Source organism: Pan troglodytes, chromosome 5 (assembly GCF_028858775.2).
Source record: "Pan troglodytes isolate AG18354 chromosome 5, NHGRI_mPanTro3-v2.0_pri, whole genome shotgun sequence".
Taxonomy (NCBI): Eukaryota; Metazoa; Chordata; class Mammalia; order Primates; family Hominidae; genus Pan; species Pan troglodytes.
The window spans coordinates 123,606,105-123,625,939 of record NC_072403.2 but is presented as its reverse complement, the minus strand read 5'-3'; the positions used below and the strand labels follow the sequence as shown (position 1 = coordinate 123,625,939).

At 43.7% G+C, this 19,835-nt stretch overlaps 1 protein-coding gene and 1 long non-coding RNA gene across 10 annotated transcripts in view; one reads left to right on the top strand and one right to left on the bottom strand.

The window, feature by feature from the left end:
• Nucleotides 1-19,835, top strand: part of FYN (FYN proto-oncogene, Src family tyrosine kinase) — a 214,377-nt gene that overhangs the window by 178,423 nt on the left and 16,119 nt on the right. For all 9 annotated transcript variants that reach the window (XM_016956180.4, XM_063812640.1, XM_054686190.2 and 6 more), the window contains 3 exons: nt 258-437; nt 2,013-2,089; nt 2,189-2,342. In XM_016956180.4, the coding sequence (XP_016811669.1) occupies nt 258-437; nt 2,013-2,089; nt 2,189-2,342 (411 nt within the window). The remainder of the gene's footprint in view (nt 1-257; nt 438-2,012; nt 2,090-2,188; nt 2,343-19,835) is intronic.
• Nucleotides 9,615-10,735, bottom strand: LOC134810216 (uncharacterized). The gene is made up of 2 exons (XR_010157770.1): nt 10,336-10,735; nt 9,615-10,061 (listed from the first exon to the last, which is right to left on the bottom strand). It is a non-coding gene; the product is annotated as an uncharacterized LOC134810216 (long non-coding RNA).

The window sequence follows — 19,835 nt, the reverse complement described above, 5'->3', positions numbered from 1 at the left end:
GTAATATATCAAAATTTAAAAAAATTTTATTGAGTTATAAATCTTAATATAGCCATCTTAGCCATAACCACAAATAAACTCATTTTTTCTGTTAAAATACTTGACAGAGTCCTTGCAATTGAATGTCTTTGTTCAACAAAAACTGTATTAAGTGTTTTAAATTGAAAATCTAATCTTATGCAAATAGCTGGTGGTCAAAACCTTTTTCCATCAAAAGAAGATCTTTGGTTTGACTTCATATTCTGGGATGTTTGTAGGTACCTGGAATGGAAACACAAAAGTAGCCATAAAGACTCTTAAACCAGGCACAATGTCCCCCGAATCATTCCTTGAGGAAGCGCAGATCATGAAGAAGCTGAAGCACGACAAGCTGGTCCAGCTCTATGCAGTGGTGTCTGAGGAGCCCATCTACATCGTCACCGAGTATATGAACAAAGGTTGGGCAACACCTCTCCTGTCTCCATCTCACAGTGCCTTAAGGGGTTGTTTAGGGGAGAGAAATGGAAGTTTCCTACTTGCTGCTTTTCTAGTTTCTGCCTGGGTCAAGTATGCCCATTAGGAACCACCAGTTATGTGCTCGTTAATGAAAACATTTTTTAAAACAGACTAACCTTGAGTTTACCCCACCCCAAATCCTTATGAAATGCCAAATACTTTTTACATGTTATGTGTGTCAGAAATTCAAGCTCCTCTCCATAATTAAAACATTCATTTTTAATATCGGGGTGGTACGGAGGGTTATGATAGTTTGCTGTTATTTTGAATGTAGTAGCTTTTGTTACATTTCCTTTTTGCAGGGCTAAACAATTAATATCAGACACTGGTCTCTAAGCTAAGTTTAGTCTCCATCATTTCAACATCTTTTTTATTTCCAGCTCTCTTCTTAAACGTCAGGCGATGAAATTACATGCTTTCAGAGACCACATTTATTCTCACATTCTCTCCCCTACAACCCCTCTGTCTTTCTAATCAAACCAGCATTGTTAGGGATAAGGCCAGAGATCATTTTGTTTTGGAAAAATAGATGAACCAAACAAGAAACAGCCTTAAAAGGCAATACATTGTTTATCCGAGGATACCAGTGTAATTTTTCTTTTCCATGTACTTTCTTTTAAAATTTAATGGGAATTTTTTTTTCTGGCAAACTGTTTGTCCTTTGTATCCAGGGTTATTTTGTAAATAACTTTGTGATTAAAGCATAAAATATCACTGATGACCATCATAAGCCTCCAGCTTCTGCAAATGATTATCCCTGCTTTGGTGTTAGTTCTAAGCCTTCTTAGGCTGTGTTATAATAGTGGCTCTGAAGCTTCCAATGTTTCGTTTCAGATGTCTGATTTAAGGCTTGGCTGGCTATGATCTAATTAAGGGGAACCATCTGCCCCACCCATATTCTTCAGATTGTCTTTTCTTGATTCAAAATCTGTAAATAAGCTAAGCTAGTGAGTCTCAAACTTTACCTTGTATTATTAGAATCACCTGTAGGCCTTCTTAAAACCCAAGTTTCTGGACCCAACCTTCAAAGTTTCTGATTTACTCGATCTGGGATGGGACCTGAGAATTTGCATATCTAACAAGTTCCCTTGTGTTATTGTAGCTGCTGGTCCCAGGACCACAGTTTTGGACCACTCAGCTGGGCTGTATTTTCCCCACATCAATTCTTTGTGCAGGGGTGATTGGGGAATGGGATTGAAGAGGTGCAGTTCTTCATAGGTTCCTCTTTATGACACACAGGGAGATTGAGTCCCATTTCTTCTAGTTTTATCAAATATATGTTGTTATTCCTAGAAATGGAATTAATGCTGTTTGTTTTTAAAAGGTAAAACTGTTACTTCTCCATGCCTATACTTTTTTCTACCCTGCTTTTTTATATAAACCTTTTTGTTCCCCCCATGTGGATGGCATTATTCCATTTGACTACCTTATTACTTTTAATAAGAAAACCAAATACAGCTCTCTGTTGGGAATTATCTTTCAAAGTAAATTGAAATGATTTTATGTTTTGTTCATAGGAAGTTTACTGGATTTCTTAAAAGATGGAGAAGGAAGAGCTCTGAAATTACCAAATCTTGTGGACATGGCAGCACAGGTAGGCCCTGCAGGGTAACTTGATGTGCCATAGATTTAATGACGTGTCTAAGTACATTGGGTCGTGGTGTAACATGTCCTGTTCCCTGGGTTTCCACAGGTGGCTGCAGGAATGGCTTACATCGAGCGCATGAATTATATCCATAGAGATCTGCGATCAGCAAACATTCTAGTGGGGAATGGACTCATATGCAAGATTGCTGACTTCGGATTGGCCCGATTGATCGAAGACAATGAGTACACAGCAAGACAAGGTGGGCACTTGAATGACAATGGCTCGTGATCACAGCTGTGAGAACAGTCACTTACTGCACAGCCCTTCCTTCCTCCTTCCCTTCCCTTCCTTCAGAAAATACTTGAAATGTCATTCTTCAGCTTGGTTTGGACACCTTGATCTGGCAGGAATTTGACAGCTCTGCAGGTGGGAGACTGTTGTGGGCCCAGTGGAGGGATGAGATATTGGTTTTTGGTGGGTGGGTGGGTATTGGTATTTGCTGCTGTGGTCCTCTTGGCTCATGCTGGTCTCCTCACAGCATCCAGGCCTAGAATACTCTGTTTTTGGAGAAAGAGACCACATTTATTCTCACATTCTCACATGCCTGTGTTTTTTACAAAGGCACAGGCAGGGTTTCAGAAAGCCAACAGGGCATGGTGCAGTGTCTCGGAGCTTGTAACAGCAACAGAACTAAGGCCTCAAAGGCAAGGGGGCAGAGCAGTGGGCACAAGAAGTCAGAATGGGCCACTGCACAGAGAGGGCCTCCTCAGTAAAGAGAGACGTCAGGGATGGATCTGGGGATTCACACCCAACCCCACTCTTTAGCCCACTTCTGGGTCTTCTGCCAGACCCAACCAGAAGTAGAGGTCACAGGAGCTCAGCGATGAATCCTTATGGGTCCAGAGCAGGGAGAGGGAGAGTGGAGAGAGGACTTAGACTACAGATGGTAACAGCATAGTTACTCGAAAATCTCTACCTCCTTTCATCATCCCCGCCATCCCACCCTCTGCAAAAATTTATAGAAATTAGCCTTTAAGTAAAATATATCCCAACTCAGCAGCCATTCCAGTGGGGCAGCTTTTCAGGTGCTATTAGAGCACCAGATACTAGAAAGGAGTTTTTAGGAATATTTTCCTTCTTCCCAGATACTGACAAAGTGGTCACCAGGTAAAAGTGTGTGATTAAGTATGTGGTTTGCAATCGAGTATAGGCTCCTCATGTAGAATATAATGTTTATAGCTGGGGCAAGGGGGAACTTTCATTGTTGGTGTTTCTAACCAAAGCCTAGTCATCCCAAGCAAAGCGGAGCAGTGACTGGAATGTATTACAGGGTGATGCTTTCTACTGCATTTCATAATGGCCAGCTCTGGAGTCCTTTTCTTTCTCTTTTTCCTTCTCCTTCTCTTGCCCCTGTTCCTCCTCCTCTTGATTCTTTCATTTCATGCCAATTATCCTCTCCCTTCATTTGACTCTGAGAATGGAAGCATTCTTAGCAGCCTCAAGTAATGAGGAAAAATGTTAAACTAAGACCCTGGCTGCTACCGATACTGTCCAAATGCTGAATTACATGTCGGTCAGACAGCTCAGCTATTTGAATTTCCCCAACACGTGGCAGTTCTTGTCCTGGAGCCAAATGCCCACACAGCAAGCATGCCCGTGCGTTACACACACACATACACCCCCGGTGCTGGGCCAGATGGCATGCTGTATCTCTAATCAAAGGCGCACTGCAGCTTTGATTGGCACTGGCCGTCCAGAGAGGAATGTGCATGTGAATTTGAGGCAAGGTGAGCCGAGAGGACCTGAGCGCCAGTGGATCTGAGACTTGCCCTGAATGAGGGACTTTATCCTGAGGCAAGTCTGTCAGATCCCAGCTCCTCAGTGGGCGAAGGTTGTGAGACATGAATATTTGATTAAGGAAAGGGCTAGAATAGAGCCGTGTGCTCACCCTTCTGTGTGTGAGTCGAGTTTTTCCCCTTTTCCTGGACTTTGAACTCTACAGGGTTTGTGGTTAACGCTCATGAACCATGGGTAAATGAAAAGGTTGCCAGGCCAGGAGCCAGAGGATGCTGGCAGGGGTGCTGTTAATAGGGCCTGGGGGTTTAGTCCACGCCTTATTCACTGGAGTGAGGCTCCTCAGGCTGTGGCCCTAGGTGATTGGCACCCTCGCTGGTTCCCCTCCCATCAGGCTGCTGCCCTGAGCGGGTCCCAGGCTGCTGCCCTCAGCCTGGCCCCCAGCCGTTCCTCTGCATTAGCTGTCCTGATTGCCCTTCTGCCGGCTGCCCAGCTGCACCATCATGTCCCCAGGTGCCGTCAGAGCCCCTTTCAAAAGGCCAACCTTGTTCTTTTAGCCTTTGTACTGCATTTCCTTACTTAATTTCCAAATCGAGGGTCCCATCCTTCCTTCTTCAAACATTTTTCTTCTTTCCTCCCTTTCCCAAACACCTTCAAATCCATGCCAAACACTAGAAAGAGAGAAGTAAGAAGTAAGTGAACTGGAGAGCTGAACTGGGGGGGAAAAATGAAGCTTGGCAAGGCAGGTCCCAGGATGTCCCAGGAGAATAAAAGACATGCTGTCCTGCAGCAGAGGGGTAGGGAGTGGCAGAGCCATTTATAAAACACCTTCCAAGTGCCAGGCCTGAGGGGAAACATGAGGACCAAGCAGGGAAACAATAGGAATAGACTCAGAGGGGTTAAGTAACTTGTACAAAGTCACACAGCTAGGAAAATAGCAGAGCCAGGATTTGAATCCAGAAATGGCTGACCCTGTTGCATCTACCATTCTAAGCTATGCTGACCACGTCTCATCAAATCAGTGATCAAAAGAACAGAAAATAAAGATAGAGAGGATTAGTCATACATCCCTTTTCCCCTTTATTTTATGGGACTGTTTTTAAGGAGCACCTTCTAGTGTGTCTGTATGAGGGAGTTGGAGAGACCTTCCTTTTCCAGCACTGGGACAACCCAGCTGTTTATAAAATTCCTCCCGAGGGCCTGCCCTGCCCTGGCTGCTTTACGAGGCAGAAAGGGCCTGGTGTGTGTCTGCTGGTGTACTCTGCAGATGGCATGTGTGCTGTGTGCTGAAGTTTCTGCTGGGAATTAATCAGCTCCTCCAGACAGCTGGTCCGCATGCCTAATAATATTTGCAAGTCGGGTTTTATGTTACCCACAGGCCACAGCCATGCTGCATCTTGATTATGGGAATGCGGGCGGCATTCGGAAACATGCACCAAACACAGATATTTTAGGACCATGAATGACAATTGTTTTCAAAACAGTTGTGAGTTTCCCATCTCAGCATGCACTGAAATATCTGTCACCCCTTGGGCAGATGAGGTGGCATTGCATAGGGCACAAGCAGAATTGGAGTGTGGAGCTGGGTTCCACAGTCCTTCCTGTGCTCCTTACTTCGCACCATCCCAGCTACCCAGGACTGAGCAGCAGCCCATGTCAGGGAGGTGGTCAAGGCCAGGCCCTGAGCCTGTGAGGTGGTCTTCCACTGACAGCACTCTAGAAGCAACTAGAAATTTGGGGCGATTGCTTATTCTCTATTCTCTGGACATCTCACTCAATTACAGCAGATAGTTCATCTTTAGTTACAAACACTTTGCTAAATTCTGCCCAATCAGAGTCTCTAAATAATGCCAACATCAGTTATTTGAGTGCCTTATCTATGAAAGGACTTTACTAGGAGCTACTGATATCAAGAAGCCTAAGACTGCACGACAGTCAGCAAGCATGAGGAGGAAGACGTGGGGGATTGTTGAAGTCAGATGGAACTGGTTTTGAAATCCAGCGCTACCACCTGACGTTCTGGGGCCTTAGGCAAGTTATTTAACTTTTGCATACCTCAGTTTACTCATCTGTAAAATGGAAAGACATTTTGTCTGCTGTATGCATTTTTGCAAAGATTAAGTGAAACAATGCATGTAAAGTGTTTAACAGGGTACCCAGCACATAGTGATAAATGTTGCTTGTTACTGTTGGTATATCTGGTACAATACTAAGTTCTTGGGGAATAAACAAATGAGTGAATGGATTGTAGATACATGGAAAGTCTCAAACACTATTCAGGAAAGGGAGAGAAGAATCAAAGATAATTCCCAAGTAGTCAGATGCAGGTGATTGTGAGAATGGCATTACCAATAACAGAAATGAGTACTTGGGAAGATCTTACTTTCAGAGAAAGAGGATGCATTTGGGTTTGGATCTGTTGAGCTCATTGAGGTGGTTGTCTTGGTCCTCCAAGCCCAGAAAGATGAGTCGGGGTGCCCTCACTGGGTCTCACTGCCACAGCTGGGCCCTCAGCCTTCCAGCCCTCCCCTGAGTTCTGGTCACAGCCGCCTCCCTACCCCACCACTGCACCTTCTTCCCAGAATCATTCCAGAACTCACCACAGGCACCACAAGGATCTGCTGTCCATCTTCTTGTCCATACCACACCTGTCTCCTGTGACCCCCGACATAGGCAACGTCACAAGCCTTGCTTCTGGAAATTCACAGCCCCTCCAGCCCTCACTTCCTTCAGAGATCGCACAAGCGGGAGAGAAGCAGTGGGAAAATCCTCTGCAGACTCTAGTTTTTTCTTCATGAGCTTTCAATGCCGACTAATGTTGATTTAAACCTAACAAGTTCAGACAGACATGGCTGTGTGTAAGCATAACTTCGTTTTGTGGATACCTTTTTGTTCTTTATTGAGCTATAACACACATACAGTAAAACGAACAAATCTGAAGTGTGCAGCCCAATGAATTTTTACGTACATATATGCCCCTGAATCCACCCCGAAGATAAAGATACAGAATACTTCCAGCACTCCAGAAGACCCCTTATTCCCACTCCCAGTCAGTAACCACCCCCACAAATAGCCTTTTTTCCCCTTTTCACCATAGATTGGTAAGTTTTGCCTGTAAATGAACATCACAGACATGAATCCTATAGTATTACTCTTGTGTCTGGCTTCTTTCCCATTCTTATGTCTGTGAGATTCTTCCATATTGCTGCATGGAACAGTAGTTCTTTTCATGGCTGAGTAGTATTCCACTGTACAAATATATCACAGAGCCTCCATTCTACTGTTCCTGAACATTTGGGGTTATTTCCAAATTGGGGCCATTATAAATACGGCTGCTGTGGTGATGCACACATGCCCTCGTCTCTCTGGGCTATGTTCTCCAGTGGAATTGGTAATTACAGGGCAAACCTAGGTTAGCAATTGCAGTTACTGCCTAACAGATTTTGTGGACATATTTTTAAAAAGGAGAATACACACTTAGTGTGTCATTTGCCAGTACTGTACTTCCCTCTAAGCTGCTAGTGAGGCAGCCTAGTGAGACTGAGGAACCAGGGGTTGGACGTTAGGATCCCTGGCTTTGAATCAGCTCTGTCACTTACAAGCTTGGTGTCCGCAGGCCAGTTACTTAAGCTCTTTGAGCCTCATTTTTATCATCTGTAAAATGGTGGTAATAAAAATGATCACCTCACATCATTAATGTGAAACTTACATGGGCTATCTATAAAAGTTCTTTGAGAGTTGTGAAATTAAAAATCATCCTTATAACCTCAACTTTTTGTATTTGACATACATTTTCCTTGAAAACAGTCTAAAAAGTTTTTAAAGAGAATCACTATTAGTAATAAATAGAGAAAAAAATCAATCTTTCAAGAAAAAAAATACCGTCTCCCTATTTTATAGCCTGGGCCAGTCAGTGGATCTGGGCAGTCACCACTTTGATATACCTGCATGTTCCAAGGGCCCCTCCACCCCGGACACAGCTGGGAGTCACACATCCACTGTCCTCATCTCCGGCCAACTTGCCTGTTTTCTCATATTTGCACTCTCTGTTGAGAACTATCCTTGCCTCTGCGCTGCCTCTCTTGTTTTTAATCTTGTGAAGTCTGAATATCAGATGGGCCTTCTCAGCATTTTCACTGAGGCATGTGCATACACACATCAACACAAGCACACATGAGCACACACACGCTGCATGAGCACACACACACTGCATGAGCACACACACGCTGCATGAGCACACACACGCTGCATGAGCACGGCTGGAGCAGTTCTCCCGAGTATCTGTGGAGTCGGTCTTACTGCTTCTCTATAGAAGTGATTTAGTTTAAAGACTAGCAGCGGGCCCTTGTAGACACAGAGCACATAGTAGTATTTAATAAATATTTGTTTACAGCAATGGAAATAACCAAGGTCACCAACCCCCCCACACTCTTGTGAGACATGCTCTCCTGCTGTCTCTCATCAATGTGCATGGCTCTTTCTGGGAATCAAATGCTGTTGTGGCTGCAGGAACCTCCAGAAAGGGTTGTTTATTGCATTGATATTCCTTGCACACTCCAAGATTGTCTTTGGAGTGATGGGAAGCACAAGAGCTTTGGAGCTAGATAAGCCTGTGTTCACATCCTGACGCCGTATTCCTAGAGCATAAGTTCTGGCCCCTCTGAGCCTCACCTTTCTCATCATAAAATAGGATTGGTGTTGGTTACCTTTAAGGTGGTTGTAAGAATTCAGGAAGACAATTAGTAGAAGTTGTTGGTATTATTCACTTCTTCCAGCTTCTCCCCACAACACTTTGGAGTTTTTTTGTTCTGTTTTATTTTGGTTTGTTTTTTGTTTTTTGTTTTTTTTTTTTTTGATAGCTTGACCTCTTTTCTTCTTCCCACGTACACCTCAGTCCCCTCCCAAAGAGGGCAGGGCCTGGACTGGTTAAGAGCGTGACCCATGAGATCAAAGTGTCTTGGTATAAATCCTAGCATTGCTGCCAATTCACTGTGAGACCTTGAACAAGTTGCTTAACCTGTCTGAGCTTTTATTTCTTCCTCTTAAAATAGGGATAATAATAGTTATCTATATCGTAGAATTGTATGGCTTCCCTGTGAATAACCATAAAGCAGTTGGCACAAAGCCAACACTGAGCTGATAGTGGTAGTTGGCAATAGTAGTAATGGTAATATTATTATAATATTATTGATCCAATGGATGCCAATAGCTGTGTTTCTCTCTCTCTCTCTGACACACACATAGACACACACAGACACACACACACACACACACACACCCCACTTTGGGTTTTCCTGATCGCTCCCATCAGGGCTCCTTCCACATGGAGGCTCTGCCTCTATCATCCTTTCTCCTGATTTGAATCCTCATGAAGGACAGGAACTGGGGTTGCTCTATGGTTTTGGTTGGCTTGTTTTTTAAGTTCAAAATTAATGAAGCAAATGTCAAGGAAACATAATCTTTGGATCTTTGGACTGTAAATAAAAATAGGAACATTCGGGTCTTTGTATAAGACTGCTGTAAGTTTAGGCTTATGTATTAAATAGAAGAAGAAAAATGTGTCTGTTCAAATGCTCCCAGTATTGAGGGTTTAAATTGAATAGATTATTGTCTGGAGGAAAATTCAAGTATAAATTAGACTACGAAGAATTACTAACTGTTGCAGTTTTCATGTTAATTATTTCATGTTAAAAAATTGTTACCGCATAAATTAACACATTCTTTCATAGAAAACATATTTTAGAAAGATTTGTTACTTTAATAACTCTTTGTGTATTAGAAATCCCAGATGCCTCTACTAATTGAATATAATCAGATTTTAGATTCAAAAAGCACAGTAGCCATTTAACACAAACAAGCATGCAGCTAGGTTGACAAACACACTCAGGAAGAAGTGGATCCCTGTTTCTTTCGAATTTTGAATTTCACAATCCAGAACTGTGAATTCAATTCCTGTCCTTCCTTTGTATTACAATGACTGGGGATTATTAGACTCAGAGCGCCAGCTTTCCAGCTCAAGGGCTCCTGCAGAATTATTAATCAGCCGCTTCTGAGGCCCCTGTAATCCGGTGGCAGATCAAGGCTGATCTCGCCATGAGATGCACTCCCTCTGCCCCCGTCAGCACATGAATTTCTTGTTCTCTGTCAACAACAGCATTGCCATTCCCGCACAGCGTGCTGTGACCTGAACAGCAAATATCAGGAGAGAGAAAGGGAAGAAAAAAAAAACCTTTTTAATTACTGAATTTAATCTAATTCTTCCCATGCTAGAGAAGCAAACCATCCTTTCATGAAAAGCAAACCCTTTAAAATGCAAGCCATTGTCTTAAGCACCGACTAGTGTGTTCCCAACTCAGTGGTGCCGCCATAAAATGACCATGCCAACCCCCACCTCCCCAGCCCACATTGAGAGTCTATCATCCTGAGGGCTGTCTAGGGAGAGACCCCAGGGGACTTGCCCGACAGAATGCCCTGCCCTCCGAGGTCAGACACGGCTTTCCCGCTGAGCTGAGTCGCATGCCTGAACCGTGCTGCTTGTAATCAAGCTTCCCGGATCCGAGTTTGGTACACTTCAGTCACTAAGCAGAAAAGCTCCTTCATTTGTATTCTGTCGCTTCAAGCTCTGAGCTTCCACCTCGTTTCTGGGAGGGACGGCTTTGTTTATCTGCTGAGCCACCGTGGAGCTTCGGGGCCCAGATTAATAGTTACGGGGAGCAGGTCAAATTGGCAGGGAAATGGAGATGAATTGCAGAGCGCATCCATTTTCCTCCAGGAAAGGGTGTTTTGAAAGCCAAAGATTAAAATTAAAAGAAAAGGGACTGTAAATCACCCTTTCCTACTACAGTCTCTCTTTAAAGATTAAAACTGTTTCAGGTCGGAGATGGGACCAATTTCTTTCATTCCCACCCTCGGGCAGCTCTGACTCTGCCCAGAGGATACAAATGGATTGGAGGTAAGCAGTGGTCACCTCAAGCCCAGCTTCTTTGCACACCTTTCCCCTTTATCTGTGCTGGTCAGTCCCATTTTGTATTCTGTGTGAGCATCTCTTTCTCCTTTGTGCTGTTTTGGGCAGAGCCTTTTGATGGTTGTTTATGAATGGTCAAGAGCAAGTCCTCAGTCTGTGCAGCCCACGTTTCTTGGTAATCATCAAGAAGGAAGCAGATGGTCACCCTCTGTGATTTTAAAGTGTGTAAATAGGAACTGTAGACTGCCATCAAACATCAAAAATGTCAGTTGGCTTCCTTGTCTTGCCTTGCTGGCAAAAGGAACTCCCGCATTTGCATCATCTGGGTAATCATGGACACGCAGTACATTTGTAAACTGCCCCAAGTTCTGAAGCCTCATTTCTTACAGCCAAAGGAGGGGGCTCAGTGGCATTGCTCTGCCATCCCCAGGGTGGCTCCCCCATTGGCACAGACACTGTACCAGATTGAAAAGGGGAGCGGTTTGAAAAAGCCACCCCAAAGTGGTGTTTGTCTTCTGTATATCCTATTATCCTTTGATACGTTCTGAGCTCCCAATCAAACCCCGTGACCTCCAACTGTTCCCACACAGTATCCCCAAACCCAGTGCTACCCGTGCAGCTCAGCTCATCATGTGGCATGAAGTCAGACTGACACGGGCCCTCTGCCCCTTCTGGGGGTGGCTGGATTCTTGGCATCATTTCTGTGTTGAGCTACATCCCACACATCCGTTGATCACTCAGGTGAGTTCCTCTCACCACCCTGGGCAGCAGTGTGCAGTTGGTTACAAAGCTCTTGTCTTTTGTTCTGGATTCAAAGTCCACAAACATAGCATTTATGCTGTTGAAGCTGTGAATCAGAATTTTTATTCTGTTTGTTTTGTTTTGTTTTCTCTTTACAGAGGTAATCAAGTTACAGAATTTTTATTCTGATATTGCTTCCTTTCTGGCTCTTCAAAAACTGGAAGGATAATTGGAATTATTCAAAGCCTCAGTATTCTAGAACAGCAAGCAAGGCTCCTTTTTTCTTCAGTCCCACCCAAGATAACCACTTAAATAAGCCTCCATAACACAGTCTGTACTCCAAGGAAAGTCCCTTTGATGGTTCTCAGATTTCCTTCTTAAAAGGACTAAATACCCACAGTTTCAGGAGATGCCCATTAATGTTATCCTCTACTTTTGCATTGCCCCCATAAGTTACCCTGGGTTTGTCATTGGTCCCCGTTGCAAGGAGGGTGATGGAGAAAGGCAAGCAGCCCAGAGTTTCCTCCCTTCACTTCCTGGCTCCTCTAGGGATATTTGGAAGGAATGTCACAGTTTACCTTCTGGTAGCCTCCATGTCTGGATCGAATGCCCTTCCACAATTTATCCTGCCTATCCTTCCCCGACTGCAAAACCCCAGGATTAATACCTGGAGTCCAGCCTTGCCCCTGCATTCTCTGTGGTAGCTGAGCCTACTCCCCTGTGTCCTCTAGTTGTCCTGGGTTCAATTTTTAATACCCACTGATGGACCTTCTTCTGTCTCTTCTCTGTCCAGTCTTGAACTCTGGGCTCTCTTGGAACTTTCCTCACCCCTCTCAGCCTGAATATTCCTTCCATGGATTCCACTCAACCACACTTTGGATCTGTGCCTACTTAATCAACCTTATCTTTGCAATATGTTCGGGCCCACCTTCCACTCCTTGGTTCTTGTCCTCCTTGGCCTAACTTGTCCCTTCTCCACTCACATCCCCGGTGGGACAGCATTCCTCCTTCCTCCCAACCTCCCTCCTTCTCAAACTTCTTGCTCAACATTATGAAATTTCAGATGGAATATGATCTTAACCCATTGTAACATATACTTTTCAAAAAAACATGATGCTAAAACTTTATGAACTTGAAGTAGAAGTTTCAACAGAGTGCGTCACTGGGGATAACTGGAAAACACCCAGTTGTATTACTTCAGAAGCATTTGGGAAATCTGAAAGTCATTCCTTTGGTCTAGTGTGAAAATTCTGAGTTTTGCTTTGCCAAGTTTCATTGGGTTTGAAATCATTGTTTTGTTTAAATAACCACAAAGTTCCAGGTCAGGTCAGCTTTGATTTTGCTTCTTTCACAGGATATCCTGTCCTGGTACCGCCTTGTCACCTCCCCCTCCTGTAAACCAAATTTCTGTTATTGGCATTGTTTGTGATTTTTTTGTTTGTTTGTTTTATTACCCAGAGTAACTTTCAAGTTGAATTATTGCATACTATTAAATATTGGATATAATAATTTGCAGAGTTAGTGGCTTTATAATTAAAAAGGGCTCTGGGTGGCTCTTTGGTTCAGAAAAACAGTGTCTATTGTTGAAGTTAATGGGTTTCCTCCTTGAAAATGCTATTAGGGCACAGCTCAGATTCTCTGTAGGAAGGATTTGGCTTCTTTTATTCAATACTGACTTCACCTTCTCCACCTTGGCCTAGTTTTTTAGCCAGAGGGGATATTCTCTGAGACTATGGAATTGGCCTGGTCACCAGGAAAAATAAAAAAGAGAGAGACTTGGCAGTTCAGCTCTCCGGTGATGTGAGCTGGGCCCACCCAGGCCTGTCCTGGCCCCTGCCATGACCCTCCCCACCGCAGGGAGAGCCATGGGTCATGCTGCATCATTCCAGTGTGGCTGCCTCTCCCTGAAGCCCTCATCTCCTGCTTATGTTCTCTTTTCCTCTCTCTGCTGAGCCCTCTTCTTCCTAAAGGCAGTGCCACCATTTAGTTCTCTGTTGGGTTTGCCTGTGAGGTCTGTCTCCCTGGCTGCCTAGAAACCCCAAGGGCGGAGGCAACCTGTGCTTGGTTTTCCCAGGAGCGCCTCACAGGGTGCTGGAGACATCATGGACCCTCAGAAGATTCTTAGTGATTGGTTGATGAGTGTTTTGATGAGGAGGGTTTTTTCATCTTCTTTTCCTCTTCTGATGTTTGGAGAGCTTTGGCATTGCTGATGGCATTTGCCAGTGCAACTCAGTGACTTTAGGCCTTTACTATCTGAATAAAATAACAGCTGGCATTTATTCAGCTATTACCAGGTACCAGACGCTGTGCTGAGCCTTTTACATCAACTGTTCTTCCCACCACAACCTTAGGAGGTTATCATCCCCAGTTTACAGACAAGGAAACTGAGACTTAGGGACGTTTTAAATGATCAACCAGCAAATCCAGTGTGCAAGCACAGGGATACCTGACTCGGAAGCTCCTTTCCTAAATGATCATAGTGGTCCTTCCACAAGTGACCACTCAATCCCAGCTCAGCCCACAATCGGACCACTTTGCATTGTCACTGAAGAGCATCCACTCCTCGTTTCCTGGCCGGCTTATGTACTCTTACTGCAGGAGGTGATTTGGCAGCAAAAGTATCTGCGGTCTTCATTAGAGCATTTGAAATGCCCATGCCATCATCTTAATGTATGAAAACACATAAAGAACAGGAAGTAACTGAGTCAAGTAAGCTATTTCTATTTGAGGCAGAAGTGAAAAACAGATTACCTGGCCACTAGGGATAGAGGGACTTCATTAACTGGAATGTGGCCTGGGGCTTGGGATGGGCCATCCTGACATAATGACTTTGGGCAGTCATCCTGTTGGCACTGAAAAACCGAGAGCATCAGTCAGGCTGTGCTGTCATATGAAAGGAAGATTTTATTCCTATAACTTTTAAGAGTGAAGAAAATTATTAGTTTATTACACCACTGTATTGACACTCTTTGCGTTTAGTTTGATTAAGTCTGTGTAAAGGAAGAGAATTACTTTGACCGTCAGGGTGTCAGATAACTTACTGCCTGGCTGGACCCTTTAGCTAGTTAGAGCATTTATTGCTGTTTAACCAGCCTTAGGCAAGTTGCTGTGAAGAAATATGTGTCTCCAACCTCAAAGGATTTGCATTCTATTTAAGGAGATTTTTAAAATAACTTATGAAAGAACTAGTAAAAGGACACAGAGGAGACATGGACACAGTGGAACAGTGTATAGTGTTTATGCAGTCAGGCTCTGGCACCTTCGGTTCAAATCCCAGTTCTGTCATCTACACTTTGTTTGGCACATTGCTTTCCTCTTGGTGTTCCGTTTTCTCATCTGTAGAACAAGACTATTGCTGGCATCCACCTCATGTGCACAGTGCTTTGCATGCCTGACACTTAGCAAGCGCTCAGTGTATGTTTAGCTATTGTGGTAGCTGCTATTATCAAGCATTAAACTGTTGTTTCTAGCACTGGCGCTAGGTGCATTGGAGAGATTAGTGAAGGCTGGAGTAATCACAGATGGCTTCATGAAGGAGGTGGGACTGGAGCTGAGGAGGCTTTAGCTAAGCAGGTGAAGGGAAAGAGAGCATTTCCAAAGCCAATGTAAAAGAAACAAGTGTGAGCATGCTAAGTGCAGGACACAGGTTATAGTAAAGCAAACTGAACTAGATTAACTGTGTTTGGGGTAGCAAGAACCAAGTTAGGTCAGGCACGGTGGCTCACATCTGTAGTCCCGGCACTTTGGGAGACCAAGGCAGGAGGACCACTTGAGCCCAGGAATTCGAGACTAGCCTGGGCAACATAGCAAGATCCCATCTCTACAAAACATAAAATTAAACTAGGTGCAGTGGCTCATGCCTGTAATTGCAGCACTTTGGGAGGCCGAGGCGGGTGGATCACCTGAGGTCAGGAGTTCAAGAGCGCCTGACCAATATGGTGAAACCCCGTCTCTACTAAAAATACAAAAATTAGCCAGGCATGGTGGCGTGCACCAATAGTCCCAGCTACTCAGGAGGCTGAGACAGGAGAATTGCTTGTACCCATGAGGTGGAGGTTGCAGTAAGTCAAGATCGCACCACTGCACTCCAGCCTGGGCAACAGAGTGAGACTGTCTCAAAAAAAAAAAAAAATTAAATTGAATTAAACATTAGCCAGGCATGGTGGTGCACACCTAGCATCCTAGCTACTCAGGAGAGGCAGAAAACTTGCTTGAGTAAGCCCAAGCAAGAAGAAGAGCCCACAGGGGAGACACACAAAATGCTTGGAAAGAAAGGAAGGACATGGGGAAGAATAAACTCAGAAAAATAATTCATGCATTTCTCATAGAAATGTTTGAGCTTTGCAGGTTGGAATATGCTAAGTTTTACTGCTTTGTTACCGAAATTATTGGTATTATTCACATGTGAGAAGTGTGCTAAAATAGTACAAATGTACCCAGAGCCATTCGTTAAGTAAACATGACAGAAGTGACAATGGAAGCATCATCTACCCAATTGCTAATTGCTGATAGACACCCATGGGCCTTGAAATGTCACGATGCTTTTGAAGAGTTTTGAAAAGTCAAAACACTTTTCCCATTCTGTCTCATCATAAGTCATTCTCAAGGTAATGATGTGTTATCTTCCATGTTTTAAAAGACAAGGGGAAAGAATGACGTGGGAAGTCATCGCACTTCTGCTCACAGCCCAGTGACTTTCTGTTGCGCTTAGGATGGAATCCAAAATCCTAGTACAGGTTACAGAGTCCCACAAAATCTGTCCTTGTACCCCATCTTATTATTCTTCATAGCACTTTATTGTAGTTGACATATATAATAGCCATTCATTTATTTTATCTCCCTCAAACTAAGCTTCCAGCTCCATGACTGCCAGAGACTGTGTTCACTTTCGTCCTCCTGGCACCGAGTGCAGTGCCAGGCACTGGGGAATACTCCAGAAATACTTGTGGTAGGAAGAAAGAACAAGCCAGCCCAGCAGTGGTGGGTGTTTGTGTTGTTATTTCTGTGGACAAACTTTGATAACTGAATAAATCCACAGCCCTCTCCTTTCTCTTGCTTGAAGCACGGATGATTATTAACTTTATTTTAAATGAGGAAGACCAGGGCTCGGTGAGGTCAAAATGGTTGATGTCTAGTCACTTGCATTCATCCCAGTCTATTAAGAATTTATTCTTAATCCAGTCTATTAAGGGTTTTCCACTTTGTTTCACTGTGAACTCTCCCAAGGCCCCTTGCCACCTTGTCTTTCTGCTGTTGTAACTAACCACCCCCATCCCCAGCTGCAGCCCCAGTGAACTGGGCCCCCTTGTCCTCAGAGAACAAAGTATGGGGCTCCCCCACGCAGATACATTCACTCCGACCCAAAGGGGATCTGAGCACACTTCCTTTGGCAGTGAAAATGCAGGGTTCTCCAGGTGTTTTAAGTTTCATTAGTGTGTGGCTGTTGCTTTTCTATTTCAATTGGCAATTCTTAGACTCTTAAAAGGACATCCAGACAGTGACACTGGTGCTGTCACCAAGGACAAGTAGAAGACTCACCAGAGGGCAGGGAACTGATAATACGCTCTGTAAGGAACTGTGGTTATTCAGCCAAAAAGGGAAGGGCTGGGAGGGCTGACCAGCTACTCATTCATTCATTCAGCACCTGTTTATCAAGTGCTTTCTCTGCAGCAGACACTGTACTCAGTACTGGAGATGTGGCCATCCGGGAAGACATGCTCCAGCACTGAAGCACAGTATTTATCTGGGGCAGAGACAGCCTTCAGACAATTCATGCATTCATTGCACTTTAATAATAACAGCTTCGTTAGGCAATATTTACTGAAAAAAAGTAGTGACAACTACAAAGAGGGAGGTGCTCTGGCAGCATAGAAGTAGGAAACCTGCCCCAGTCTTTAGTGATCAGGCAAAGGTTCCCTGTGCAAGTAACACTTTGGCTAGGAGCAAAAGAGAAGTAAGAATTAGCCATGGGTTAAGGGCTTTTGACAAAGGAAATAGCCTGTCCCTGAAGCAGGTAGGAGCTTGGCATTTGCAAAGCAGTCAAAGAAGGGCAATGGAAAGGTTGTAGAGGAGAGAGGAGGGAAGCAGAGGAGAACAAGTCTGGGATGATAAGAAGCAGCTGGGGAAGTAGGTAGGGACCAGATTATGCATGTAGATTCTATTAGAAAGCTACTGTAGAAACCCGGGGAGGACATGCTGAGCAAGCGAGGACTAGAGGAAGGGTAGTGAATTCAAGAGCATGAAATGGTCAGGATGTAATGGACCTGACACGGGCAGGGACAAAGCAGGAGGGCACAGAGATCATTCAGTAAAGATGTATTGACCTCCTTCAATAGGCAGGCCCTGTGCTGGGATCCAAGTGCACAGTGATGAAAAATAGAGTGTCCAGGTGAGGATGAGTCTCAGGATTCTGTTGTCACCAACTGGGTGGTTTACAAAGTCACCAAGGATTGAGAAGCCAAATTGTGGGGAAGATAAATTTTGGATGTTGTATTTGAGGGGCACTGACTTGCATAACCAATTTCATGGAGAGACAATTGAGAGGGAAATTGGTTATGCAAGTCAGGGACTCGAGAGAGAGGTCCCATCTGGTGATATAAATGCAGGCATCATTGGGGTCAAGATAGTCATTGGAGCCACGGGATTGAATAAGATCCCTGATGTTACACAGAGTTTGTGACCACTCATTTCATATCTCAACAGAATTCAGAGAAACAGGATTGAGCTGTATATCAGAAATTATTTAAAACATCGACACATTTATTCATTACAGGAATAATTCAGCCTAAGGCTAACTGGTCTTATATATGTTCCTGGGAGTTAAATGACTAAGGCACAAAGATCCTCTTACGTGGAAGTTCTAGGACATGGGTACCAGTGACAACACCAGGTTGTCAAGTTTTCACCATGACAAGTTGAGGTTTCGGCAATGAGTTTACCTTGGGAGTTTGGTAAAATTTGCAAATAGTACCTGGAAAACATTCAGTGGAAAAGATGCTTCCAAGTACACACACCACACACACACACACACACACACACATATTATGGCCTTTGTGTATTGGCTTATCCTAAAGAATCCTAAACTGTTAAGCTAATTCAGTAAGAAATGACAGTGGTCACTTCTTTTTTTGAATTCACATAAACATGGAACAAGTACAGTAAGTGTTACAGTGAAGCTCAAGATATCAGTGACATAGATGATAATTACCTGCATAGTTTGCTCTGTTTCCTCTAAATAAAATGCAAGGAGGAGAAAACTGTTTTCATATCTAAATCCTGCTCCCAAGCAGAAGAATTTCAAAGTGTGAGTCAGCTAGTTACATAACAATACCAAGTTAACTGCATTGCAGTTCTCCTGATGTTTTCTCCGTTGTTCTGTAAGTCCATACTACTTAGAAGACCACTTTGATTCTGACTTTTTGCCTGTCAGAACTTTACTTTCAAGGAAAAGGCAACGTTTACACCCAGGAGATCCTTCCTTCAAGGCGTCTGAAGTCTCCTAACTTACAGAGCTCACTGCAGCAGCCCTGCGGCAGGGACACCTGTGGGATTGTATAGGTTTTGTACTACACAACCTTAGGGATGCTGTTTTCATAGACTGGGATTTTACACTGTGCAACCTGCATGGCTAGTTGTAAAGACACCTGCCAAAAATCCCCAGTTAACTCCACCACATTTAGAGCTGCATTTTAGGGCCAATAGCTTTGTACCCTCAGGAGGTGGGAAGCCAAGATAAGGGGAAACAGAAGTAATGAGATGTGTCCAAGAGGAAGCAGGGATTAGCTCTTTTCAGTAGAAACCTCAGTTAATCATTAATACCTTATTGCTGCTTTGATTTAACCTTTTGTCTTCCTTGAAAAGGAAAATGAGTTATCTATAAAGAAGCTTCTTTTGTTGAAAGCAGCTGCTGTTTTAAGACAGAGAAGAAGCAGGAGAAGTTGGACAAAGACATTATGTTTTATTCCTCCAAATACATTATAAATACATTGTTTGGTATAAATATATTGCTTGCCTTAGAAAGAAAATTAACACAAAACAAATTTAAGTAAGTTCCGACTAGTAGTAAGTCAGACCACATATCTACAAATGACTTCCTTTCAAAGATTCCTTACATTAATGCAGCCTTTGTTTTAACATTTTTTGGAGGTTTATATATTATAATCCTTATTGTAGATTATAAAATGAGAAAATAATAAAGCTGACTAATGCAACTGGCTGATATTGCCGTTGGTTTTTTTAATCTGAAATTATGAA